The sequence below is a fragment of the Globicephala melas genome, chromosome 2 (assembly GCF_963455315.2).
Source record: "Globicephala melas chromosome 2, mGloMel1.2, whole genome shotgun sequence".
NCBI lineage: Eukaryota > Metazoa > Chordata > Mammalia > Artiodactyla > Delphinidae > Globicephala > Globicephala melas.
The window spans coordinates 80,507,683-80,520,178 of record NC_083315.2 but is presented as its reverse complement, the minus strand read 5'-3'; the positions used below and the strand labels follow the sequence as shown (position 1 = coordinate 80,520,178).

The window sequence follows — 12,496 nt, the reverse complement described above, 5'->3', positions numbered from 1 at the left end:
GAAGGAAAGGTTACATAGGGTTCAGAGCCCCCTAAATAAGACTGAATAAAAAATACTTTTTAAATCATCTATCTCTGATATGCTTTTTTTGTTTTAGTTGAAGTACAGTTGATTTACAATATTGTGCTAGTTTCAGGTGTACAGCAAAGTGATTCAGTTCTATTTTTTTTCCAGATTATTTTCCATTATAGGTTGTTATAAATATAATTCCCATGCTATGCAATAAATCCTTGCTGCTTATCTATTTTATATATAGTAGTGTGTATCTGTTAATCCCATACTCCTAATTTATCTGCCCCTCATATGCTTTTATCAACATTTGCACTTGATTCTCCATGGCCTTTTTTTTTTTTAATTAAAATTGATTCTCTAGGGGAAAGATATCCAATGTCCTCCTAGTCAAAACCCTCCTATTCATCTTCTCAAAAATCAGCAAAGGAGAGGCAGAACTCAGTCACTTTGTCACTTTTGGTGACTGATTCATAGTGGACATTGTTTGAGGGTAGCTGTTTTGTTCTGTCTCTCTAGCACTATTCCTTCTGATGGGGAACAGCTTTCAGCCACCCTACCAGGTCTGAGTAGGACTATCAGTCAGGATGCCCCATCCTCCCTCTGGCCTCTGAGATGAGCAAGACTGGACTGCTCACGGTCTCCCTCCCACCACCTACTCGGCACACAACCACAAGCAAGGACAACCAGAATTCCTCTACCAGGCTCTCTTCCTCCAGGCCCAGAGCTAGACCATGTGGTCTGCAGGTGCCACTGACCCTGAAAAGAGCTGTCCTGAGGATGAAAGCAATATTAAATAGCAGTCTGACACGAAAGCCAGTGACAGAGAGCCCCAGAGGTACCATGTCAGAGTCTTGAATCTAGCCATGCCTGGACTTTCAGGGCATCTAAGCAAATAAAATGCTTTTTGGCTTTGAGTTGGGTTTCCATCACTTCCAACTAAAACAGCTCTGGCTGGTAAATTGTTTAACACTGTCAAAGAGAGGTTCGGAAAGTCGGTGTATCAGAACTATGATCCATGAGTTAGCCAGACCCTTTCTGTTTATCTACCACATCTTAGCTGATATCATAACTTGAGATAATGAGTTTCATATGTGTAAAACAACGGCTAGAGTAGAAATTCATTTTAAATGACATATTTATTTATTTAAAGAACTAACAAGTATCCTTACTAAACTGGGATTTGATGTTATAAACTTCTAATCTTGGTGTTAAATAAATACTTCGCCATGTTCCCACTTCACCTTCATCTTTCTGAAGGGTCTGTCCTTTTAATCTGTCTAGCCTCTTCACTGCCCTGATCATTTTATTTCTCCCATTCTGAAATTCCTTCAGAATGTATTTATCAAGAGGAAACCCAGGACTTCTCTGGTGGCGCAGTGGTTAAGAATCTGCCTGCCAATGCAGGGGACACGGGTTCAAGCCCTGGTCCGGGAAGATCCCACATGCCGTGGAGCAACTAAGCCCATGCGCCACAACTACTGAGCCTGCACTCTAGAGCCCGCGAGCCACAACTACTGAGCCCATGTGCCACAACTACTGAGCTCATGTGCCACAACTACTACCCGTGTGGCTAGAGCCCGTGCTCCACAACAAGAAAAGCCACCAGAGTGAGAAGCCCACGCACCACAACGAAGAGTAGCCCCCACTAGTCGCAACTAGAGAAAGCCCACGTGCCGCAACGAAGACCCAAAGCAGACAAAAATAAATATACAAAAAAAAAAAAAGAGGAAACTCCAACCACATACACAGGATTCCTGGCCAGGACAATGCATGTTTTTGTGTGAGTGACTAAAGAGAGACAAAACTTGTCTTTTTTTTATGTCCCATCTCCCTCCAGTCCAGCACTGTGCTCACTTTTTTTTTTTTTAACTTTTTGGCCATGCCGTGTGGCATGTGGGATCTTAGTTCCCCGACCAGGGATCGAACCCCCGCTCCCTGCAGTGGAAGGGCAGAGTCTTAATCATAATCACTGGACCGCCAGGGAAGTCCCTGTGCTCACATTTTTGAACACGGCATGACATCGGGCCAAAGGAGGTAGATAGACGATTTCCATGAACACTTAGGAGTGGATAACGCACTTTTTCCTTGATTTCAACCAAGTTTGCAGCCATTATTTTGAAACTAAAGCATAATTATATCATCCTTAAGTTCTATAATTGGCAAAAAGCCTCTGTGGTACATGGAGATGTTTAAGGCAAATGGCAGCTGGTTAAGGAGACTTTCAACTGAGAAGGGCTTTGAAGCGAAGTGGAGACTGTCTGAGGCATGAAGAAGCCGGGGATAAGTTTCTGCAAAGTTTTAAAATCTCTATCAGCACGAACCCAGATGGACATTACTACCAAGGTAGATGAGGCAGGAGAACTGTTAAAGGGCAGAATTGACTAAAGGGCATTTTAGCACACTAAGGACCTAAGGAAACAAGGCATCAAAAGCAGACACCATTAGTAAAGGTAAGGTGGTAAGTATGTGAAGAAAAGATTAAATAAATCACTTAAACTCCTTTCCAACTATTCTCACTTCCCACTGTCAGTGAAACTCCATGGGAGTCACACCCAAGGTCAAGTCTCTATATTCAGTTATCAATATTCGTTGAGCTAAGGTGGAATCATAACATACACTTTTGAAAACAAACAACTCTTTCCTCTGCCCCAGCGGGCAAGCCAACTCCAGTAAACTCTCTGAATAAGCTGGGGAAGAGAAGGAGCTAAGCACCAACGAACTTTTGAGGGTGATAGAAATGTTCTATATCTTGTTTGTGATGGTGATTACATGACAGAATATATTTATCAAAATTCATTAAACTGTGCACTTAAAATTAGTGATTTTTAAAAATATTTATTTATTTGGCTGCGCCAGGTCTTAGTTGTGGCATATGGGATTTTGGTTGTGGTACACGGGATCTAGTTCCCTGACCAGGGATCGAACCCAGGCCCCCTGCATTGGGAGCATGGAGTCTTAACCACTGGACCACCAGGGAAGTCCCAAAATGAGTGAATTTTATTAAATGTAAATTATACCTCAATAAAGTTGATTAGAGAGATACAGAGGCAGGAGCCAGAGGGAAGGGAGAGGACAACCTCCCCAGGTAGACAAATGGAGAAAGTCTGCGAAAACTACTGTAGGACAGGACACGCCTGGTGGGGTGGAGTGGTGTCGCCCACACAATATTTCACCTAGGGCCAGACCTCATTCCATAGATCAGCCAGGAGTTTATACTTCTGATAATACCTCATAGTTCATTAGGAATTACCTAAAGTGGAGACAGATAAATCCAATCCATCCTCTAGTGGGCCATGTGCCCCTAGATTCTCCTGATGGAGGCAAAAGTCATGATAAAGTGAAGAACACAAAAGCTAAATTACCCTCCTCTCCCACAGTCTCCTATAGGAAAGTTATCCCCCCCACTCCACCTCAACCTTTTGGAGGTTTAAGTTAAATCCCCGGAACCCCATTCAGACCTTCCTCCAGTATCCCCTTACTTCAAAAAGCTAAAAGCACCAGGAAGAATTAACCTGTTTATGTGGCAGTAGCAACTCTCATTAAAATTATAACTTTTTTGTAATCTTTTAGCCACTGGGCAATACACCGAACTGTCACACTTCAAGAAACAGTAACAAATTTCAAGAGGAGATCACAACCATTCTGCTTTGCTCAAACAGTCTAAAGAAGTATTTCTGAGCCACTTACAAATTCCAGAGTCAGCAAAAATTCATGATATAATGAGAATTAACTTCCAGTTTCCAAAGCTAGAGCCACTGGTGTTAACTTACACTATTCCCTCTCCTTCTCTTCCTGTATCTACTCCATCACAGAGACCTGTCTCTCACACTTTCTGCCTGCACTTCAATCTACCAGACTTCCATCACTTTCCATTTTGTTTCCTACAACATTTTCCTTGGTCTCCCTGGCTCCCAGCTCTCTTCTCTATTACTCACCCTGTTCATCATGCCTGAAAATGTGCTTACTTGTTTAACCACTCCATTACACCCTGCTTCATTCCTACAAGTGGACTAATCATCCCAAACCATTATTTTCTGTTTCTCTCCTGTTTAAATATTTTTTAATCCATCCAACAAATATTTAATGAACACCTACTATGTGGAAGACATTGTGATAGGCTCTACAGGAGGTAAACAAACCCTGACCAGCATCTCAGGGGGCTTACAGTATTGTGGGAGTGGCTTACATATATACAGATAACTATAATAAGATAGAAATGTGTACAGGTCATTAAGACAGAGAACTGTCAGCTGGATGTCAAGTAAAATCAGAATTGGTAAAGAAGAAGTAGAATATGAGACAAAGAAAAAGCTACAGAGGTTTCCAGCATGAGGGACTAGGAAAATAGCAGAGCCATTAACAGGCCAAAGGACATCAGGAAGAAATACAGATAGAAGGAGCATGACAGGAGATTTAAGAAAAGTGAATGTACTTGCCAAAGCCCAAATCAGGGAACATGATCAGAGATTTCTGTTCTGCTTTAAGAGGCTGGAAGCAGTCTAAGAAATGCAATTTCAACACCAAAATATTAGAATTTCCAGGATTGATGATTTAAAGGGACAATGGCATAGAATATAAAATTGGGACTATCTCAGAAAAAATCTAGTCCATGCAGCTTCAGTAGGTATGAGGAAATATGGTGGGAAAGGAAGATTACAGATATACAATCTACTGGCCTAATAGTTGTTTCATCTAAGGAAAGTGTACTTGGCTTCTGGAGTGAGGGTTTTAGACTGTTTCTGTACTGTTAGAAAATTCAGCATCCTGACATACTATGGGACTCCTAATTAAACTTCAGGTAATCTTGGCCATTCTACAGCATTTATGTGGTACCCATGGTGTCTGGGAACTTCATGTGAGGATGACTAGGATGCCATTTTATTGCTATTGGTGATCCATCCAGGTCTAATTAATAAACCCTGCTCCACAAATGCTGAATCCTTTGAAGGTGCTGAAAGTAGCTACAAGTGATATCATCATTCAGACACCCACCGGAAAGTCAAGACCAGCAAATATTTTCAAAACCAGAAACAATAAGATGTCACAACCACCTTCAATTCTTTCAGGAACGAGTCAGGTGGATCTAAAAATAAATCAACACACAACTCTGTGATTATACTAAAAACCTTTGAATTGTACATTTTAAATTGGTGAATTGTACATTATGTGAATTATACCTCAATAAAGCTGTTATTTTAACAATCAACAAACATGTTTTAACCAAAATGTTAGTTTCCAGAAATGTTATATCCTAGTAACCCAGCTATTGCCTTTAAAATGTTTATACTGCTTGAAAAATTTACAAAAGAGAAGCCCTGCTAAACTGCTGTGACAAAACCATTATCATTTTAGCTAAAAAGAATAAACTGAATGGTCTTTTGTCTTTCACTGTAATAGGAGCTGATTTCTATCACACATCAAAATCTGCCTTTAAGCTCTGAATGACATTTTGAAAAGGGCACTTTTCAAATTTAACCACTATGTTGAATACCATAATCATGGCATGTCACTATTATATCTTTCCTTGTAGTCTACCCCCAGAACTTCCTTCCCTATAATCCTCTGCAAGGGGAAAATCCTTGTGTTTATATACAATTTTTTTTAATTTTATTTATTTATTTTATTTTTGGCTGCGCTGAGTCTTCGTTGCTGCATGCGGGCTTTCTCTAGTTGTGGTGAGCGGGGACTACTCTTCATTGCAGTGCGTGGGCTTCTCATTGCGGTGGCTTCTCTTGTTGCGGAACACGGGCTCTAGGTGCACGGGCTTCAGTAGTTGTGGCACACGGGTTCAGTAGTTGTGGCACGTGGGCTCAGTAGTTGTGGCACGTGGGCTCAGTAGTTGTGGCACGTGGGCTCAGTAGTTGTGGCACACGGGCTTAGTTGCTCCACCATGTGGGATCTTCCTAGACCAGGGCTCAAACCTGTGTCCCTTACATTGGTAGGCGGATTCTTAACCACTGCACCACCAGGAAAGTCTAATCCTTGTGTTTAATATCCATTTATATTACCTCTAATGATTTCCCTCGTCCTCTAAAAATCACTACCCAAGCTTTTATCTCTAGAATCATTCCAACCTTCTCATGTCCCAACCTCTTCCCTAACTTCTACAAATAAATACCATACCAGCTGTCTGCCTGCTGCTGAGGTAACAGCAGGTTATTTATGCCCTTGAAGATTCAAAGTGGGCCAAGAATATAAGAAGCAGGCTGTAAACCCTTCGAGGGAAAGGACTGTGTCTTGTTTATATTAGAACCTCTCAACATTAAGCAGAGTACCTGGCACCCAGGAGGTGCTCAATAAATATTTTTGTCCGCCATTAAGCTAAGGTCCATTCACAAAAAGAATGAGCCAACAAACAAACCAAGTAACCAGATTATCCTTAGGTATAAATGCATTTAGGAGAAGGCAACTTAAGCTCAACTTCCCTACTGATGTCTAAACCAGTTTGTCTTTACAATGACTAGAAGGTGAATTTTAAAACAGATTGTGATTATGACCAAAGCCCACCCCAAACCTTACAATTTTAAAAATCACAGGATCTTTTAAATTTTTTCTTGCCAATTATTTTGGGAGAAAAAAGCAGACCCAAAACCCAAGAGCAACGTATTATCCAACCAGTGTCTAGTTAAGCAGCCTACAATTAGTCAGGCAGCTGAAGGATGGACTCCTCAGGCAGTGAAGAATGGGGTCTATACAAAGTAACTAAGGAATATTTACAGACCATATCTCTTCTTGTGAAAATGACTCTGATATTTCTTAGTACCCACCTCATATGTTTATTATGAGGATTAAATGAGTTAATATTTGTAAAGCACTTAAAACTGTACCTGGCACATAGTTAGCTTTATATAAATGTTTGTTTATAAAGTAACTTTGGATCAATTTCCAATTGCATTCAATCATACATTAGGTATCTACAATGCCTAAAGAATTACCAGGTTTAGAGAGAAGTTTCATTGTGCAGTCCTCAAATCTGAAGCTGGAAAGAGAGAGGTCCCAGGAAATGTTTCATGCAAACTCATTTCATGGTTGAAGAAATATACCTCATATTTGTAGAGAAATTCACAGGTTACGAAAAGCATTCCCATGTATTATTGTTTGATCCTCACAACAACAACCTTGTAAGAGATGTAGGGCAGGTATAATTAACTCCATTTACAGATGAGGAAACTAAAGCACAGAGAGGTTAAGTGATTTGCCCAAGGTCACACAGTAAGTGAAAAGGCCCCGGCTAGAATCAAGGGCTAGAATCCAGTTCTCTTGATGGCGGGTCCAGACCTCTTCCTTCTATAACATGCTGCAACTTGAGCCCTGGGCTTACTTGGGTCATATTTGGAAGCAGTGATTCTGAGACCATAAATGTAGACTTGGCCTCAGATGCAAACTCAAAAAGTTAAGGTTAATTCTGTTAACTGGAATTAGAGGTAATTAATAGCTAGCAAAACATCTACCTACACAGGAGTGATAGTATAAAATGCCATGACTACACACAGTCACAAAGGGCACCACACACTGTCTTGAAGGGACAGTTCTCCAAAATATGCCATTCAGAGATTACCAGCCCCAGAGAATACTGCTGTCAGTATAAGAAGGAAAGGCTGCCACTTCCCTTAAACAAAACCCAGAAGGAAAAGGCTCACCCCAGAGGATGGTGAAGACATGGAGCCTAACAAGGCTCTAAGGGATTACATGCAGATTGCAAACTCCCAGCGACAAATGAGTGCCGACCACCCCAGTGAATCAGCTCGCATTTATTCGTCTGCATCTTCCCCAGGGGCTCTCCACCCCAGGGTAGCAATCTGAAACCGGGCACCTAAAGGTGAAAATCGACTGGCGACCTTTTGCAAGATTCCATACCTCACAGAAAGGTTGGGTGGCGGTAGAAGTGGCACCGCATACCAACACCAGACGTTATTTTAAGCGCGTGTCCCCAGGGGAGGGACCGACCATCTAATCTGTCAGATCTAGGATCTCCCACCAGCCAGGATTTTTCCTAAAGCAAGACGGAGGGCTGAGCAATCCTTCCCCAGGCTCGCCCTACTAAAGCCACACAGACCCGCTTTCCACTTAGAAACCCGCACTGCTCCCAGGCCAAGAAGGGTGGCAGGGGCCACAGAGGCACCCCGAGGCAGGCCTCCCTCCGCCGCCTTAACCATCAACGCCCGAACAAGGAAGGTGCCTCTGCGGGCGACCGGCGGGCAAGGCAGAGGATTTCAAAATGCTCGGAAAGGGGGTGGTGCCGGAGGGGCCGGACTGGGTCCCCACGCCCCGGCCCCTCCCCGGCCTGACAGCTGGCGGCGCCGGGCCGCGCGGCCCCCTCCCCAAGGCGCGGCTCATGGGGCGCCTTACCTTTGTGTAGAGCTCCGACGCGGCCATGGCGGGCCCCGCGGCGCCGACGCCCCCCGCCTGTGCGGAGGCCGCACCTCTTCTGGGCGGCTGCCCGCGCCGACTAGGAAACGCCGGGGCTGCAGCCGGCAGGGAGCAGGGCAGGGCCAGGCAGGGCGGGCCGCTCCGGGCGGGGCGGGGTGGGGTTGGGTGGGGCGTCTCAGCCGCGGGCGGCCAGTGGGGGCCTCGCCATCACTCCCGGGCTCGCCGCGAGCTGTGTCGCGCGCTCGGCGTGCCCGGGGTCCTCGGGGTCGCCGCCGCTGCCAACCCTACAGCCGGTGATGCTGCTGCTGCCGCCGCCGCCGCCGCCGCCGCCGCCGCCGCCGCCGCCCTCGCCCTGTGCATTGTGGGAGCGGGAGGAGGCTGTGCTCCAGCGCTGCCACCGCGGCTGCTCCGGGTTCTCTTGGGCTCACGCTGCCTCCCATCGGCTGCGGGCACCGGGCATCATCAGCCTGTCAGCCAGCGTCGCCGCTGCCTCCTCCCGCGCTGCCGAGACCCAGAAGCCCGCCCCAGGACACCCACTGGCCGCACACCGCCCCCGGGATGCCCCAGGCCCCAAGCGAGCCCTGGACCGTGCAGAATAGCCCAGCCTCCGAGAGGGGCAGCGATAGCGGTGTCACTCAGGGTGTCCAGGTAAATGGGAGTCTGCAGGCTGCTTTTCCTGTGCTTCCAAACATTGGTAGGGAAAGGATAGGGGGAGAAGCTTCTTGGAAGGCCATGGAATAACCTAGAATTCCAGAAGAGCCTTATTAGCAGTACACGTCTGGGAGTGAGCGAGGACGGATAATCTGAAAGAATCACCAAGGTCACCCTGAACACCTCGGCATCTGCCGTAGGGTCGTTTCGTGAAGCCAGAGCGTAGGGGCCTGTTTTAAGCTACAGAAATTTAAGTGCACCTGGTAACAAGATGCCCCCAGGGGGCGGCCCTAGAGCCTCCTTCTATCCTAGGCCTGCGCCTTCGTAACGGTGCCACTCACCTTCTGCCCCAGCCCTCTTTCTCTATCTAATCGCTGTTATCCTTGCACTTCAAGCCCAAGAATGTGATCTTTCCACCCCACCCTGATGCCGTCTTCACCCTCTACCTCTTCCCCACCCACGCTTTCATTCCAGTTTAGCTAATCTCCATTTTTTCATCCCAGCCTCTTTAGTGTGCTCATCTTTCCTTATTTCTTTGAACTCTAAGTGGTGCCCAGTGCCAGTCATGGGACTCTGGGATGGTTTTTATCAAAACTATCTCTCAAGGCTGGCCCCCTTGGTAGTGTGTGTATCCTGCGTGTATATTTGAAGGAAGATCATTGATGAGGGGGACATTTGAGGCCAGTCCTCACTCCCTGGAACTCAGGCCTCTCCTCCCCTTGCTCACTGCCCACAGTCTCCTCAGACATGCCAGAGGTAATAGCTACAGAGTCCTGCATAATGCTCTGTACCTTCCAATTCTGAAAGTAAATCTCTTTCATCTTTTTGGATACCACCCTTTCTTTAAAAGAGAAAACCTGTGCAGCTATCAGCAGTACACCAGAAAAGGCACTGGATTGAGATTTAAGAGTTTCTTTGTGCCTTGTGTAAGGTGGTAACCACTCTGTTTTCTCACCCTCCAGCTAGTACCTACCTCCTAGGACTGTTGAGAAATGCTGAGTATGCCGATGAAGCGGTGCAGGGTGTATCACCCCAGGGGACGCTGCTTTGGTATATTGACTATCTTGAGTTGGGGGCACTTGCAAAACATCAAATACAAGAAAAATAATGACCTTCCTTCTTTTTCTTAAAAGCAGAAGATGAAATTCCTATATGAAAGATGTCCTCCCTAATATCAGAAGGAAAGTACTGTTCTTATCATCAAGGGGAGAAGTTAAGACCAAGAGAATTCTAAACAAACAGACCTTGTTAAAATAGTTCTTATCTTCCTTTAGCCTCCCCACATTGTTAAGTCACTTGTCCACAATTGCTTCTCTTTGTTCAACCCAATATAAAAGCTAATAAGTTTTGCCATTTATTTGGGTCTTCATTTCCTTATGAAGGCTCCTGTATCATGTAAAACAATATGAATTAGTATGCTTTTCTTGCATTAATCTATTTTTGTCAGTTTAATTTTTAGGCCCAACCAGGGACCCTAGGAGGGTGGAGGAAAACATTTTCTTCCCCTAAACTGAGAAAAAACTAAAAAATTAAAACGGTGTTGTGTTACAGGTGTCAGCGAAGTTTTTTGGTTTGTTTTGTTTTGTTTTCCCTAGTGACAGAGGGAAGAAAAGACACTAGAATTATTCTCTTCTAATACCTGAACACATGCATTCAACCACTCAAATATTTGGCCCATGGTAGGAGGAAGGTAATAAGGATGAGGAAAGGGAGAAGGGTTTTCTGCCCTGGACCTTACGTTATCTCCTTCAGAAGAGCAGACTTAAAAGCTGGAAGAGGGCTTCCCTGGTGGCGCAGTGGTTGGGAGTCCGCTTGCCGATGCAGGGGACGTGGGTTCGTGCCCTGGTCGGGGAGGATCCCACATGCCGCAGAGCGGCTGGGCCCGTGAGCCATGGCCGCTGTGCCTGCGCGTCCGGAGCCTGTGCTGTGCAACAGGAGAGGCCACAGCAGTGAGAGGCCCGCGTACAGCAAAAAAAAAAAAGCTGGAAGAAACAACTAGGAAGCCCTGATGGCTGACCTCCCTACCTTAACCATGTATATTCACAGTCCCAAGCACTCTGTCATTGGTAAACTGGGGAAACCAGCAATAGGACCAACTTCTGAGGGTTTAAGATTTCCCCCTCTGAAAAAGTAGCCAGAGTATATTGTATATTATTTTAAATTGATAATGTTTTCAATTATTGCTTTATAAGTGGGAATATTTTCATGTAGGTTGTTTTCCAAATAAAAACAGTGTCCAAGTTATTGTGAACAATCCCTTTCCTCTAAAGTGTTCATGGATATTACTTTTTCCAACAAATATTGAGAGCTACATTGTACCAGAAACTCTTCTACATGTTGAGGATTCGAGAGTAAACAAAACAGATAAAATCCCTGACCCCACGAAGCTTACATTTTAGTCTGGAAGATAGACAATTATAAAGTTAGAAGGTGAAGGTGATAAGTGTATTAATTTGCTAGGGCCACAATAAAGTACCATGACCTGGGTGTTTTAGACAGTAATGTACTAGGTGATCTGGAGGCTAGAAGTCCCAGAACAAGGTGTTGGGAGGGTTAGTTCCTTTTGGGAGCTGGAAGGGGGAATCTGCTCCATGCCTCTCTCCTACATCCTAAAGGTTTGCTAGCAATCTTTGGCGTTCCTTGGCTTCGGCTGCATCACCCCAATCTCTGTCTTCATCTTCACGTGGTGTTCTCCCTGTGTGCATGTGTGCTTCTGTGTCCAAATTTCCCCTTTTTCTAAGGACACAGTCATATTGGATTAGGGTCCACCCTAGTGCCTTGATCTTAACTTGATCATCTACACAGACCCTATTTCCAAATAAAGTCTCATTCACAGGTAGTGGAGGTTAGGACTTCAACATGTTTTAGGGGGACACAATTCAACACATAACAATGTACAATGGAGAAAAACTAAATAGGGAAGAGAGAGAAAAACTAAAAAGCAATTTTTAGTAGGGTGGTCATTGCTTTATTCAAATTGAAGAAAAAATCTATTGAGGGTCTATCACGTGGTAGCACTGAAGAGAGTAAAGATGGAGATGAATGAAATATGGTCCTTGGCCTGGGGGAGCTCACTGCAAGGAGGGGCTGCAAGGGTAGGAGAAGGGGCAGTCCATGCTGCATGGTCATATAAAGTAGTAATTCTAATTCTGTAAGACTGGCGTAATTCTAGAGGCCAGAGGCAAAGTACTGTGTTACTGGTTATAGTACATTCATTGGCATTTGCGTATCCCAATATTTAACGTTTCGGAGGACTAGCCATGGGCATAGGCGACATTTGGGTGGGAACCCCAAATAGCTCATCAGGAGATCCAAATGATGATATGGAGTTGAGGAGGGGTCATTTATCATTGCAAGATATATAAAGGAACAGCCAGAGGGACCTAGGCTCTGAAGCAGAAAAAGCAGAGTGAAGAAGAGAGGAAGACTGACCTAAAATACTTGAAATTTGGAAGGCAGACAG

The 12,496-nt window shown here is 44.8% G+C and overlaps 1 protein-coding gene across 2 annotated transcripts in view; it reads right to left on the bottom strand.

Annotated features, from left to right (window-relative positions):
- Positions 1-8,661, bottom strand: part of MYO5A (myosin VA) — a 186,781-nt gene extending 178,120 nt beyond the window's left edge. The window contains exon 1 of one of the 2 annotated variants that reach the window (XM_070044918.1): positions 8,362-8,661. In XM_070044918.1, the coding sequence (XP_069901019.1) occupies positions 8,362-8,388 (27 nt within the window). In that variant the 5' untranslated portion in view covers positions 8,389-8,661. The remainder of the gene's footprint in view (positions 1-8,361) is intronic. The other variant, XM_030878718.2, reaches the window with a different exon arrangement.
- Positions 8,662-12,496: the final 3,835 nt, after the last annotated feature.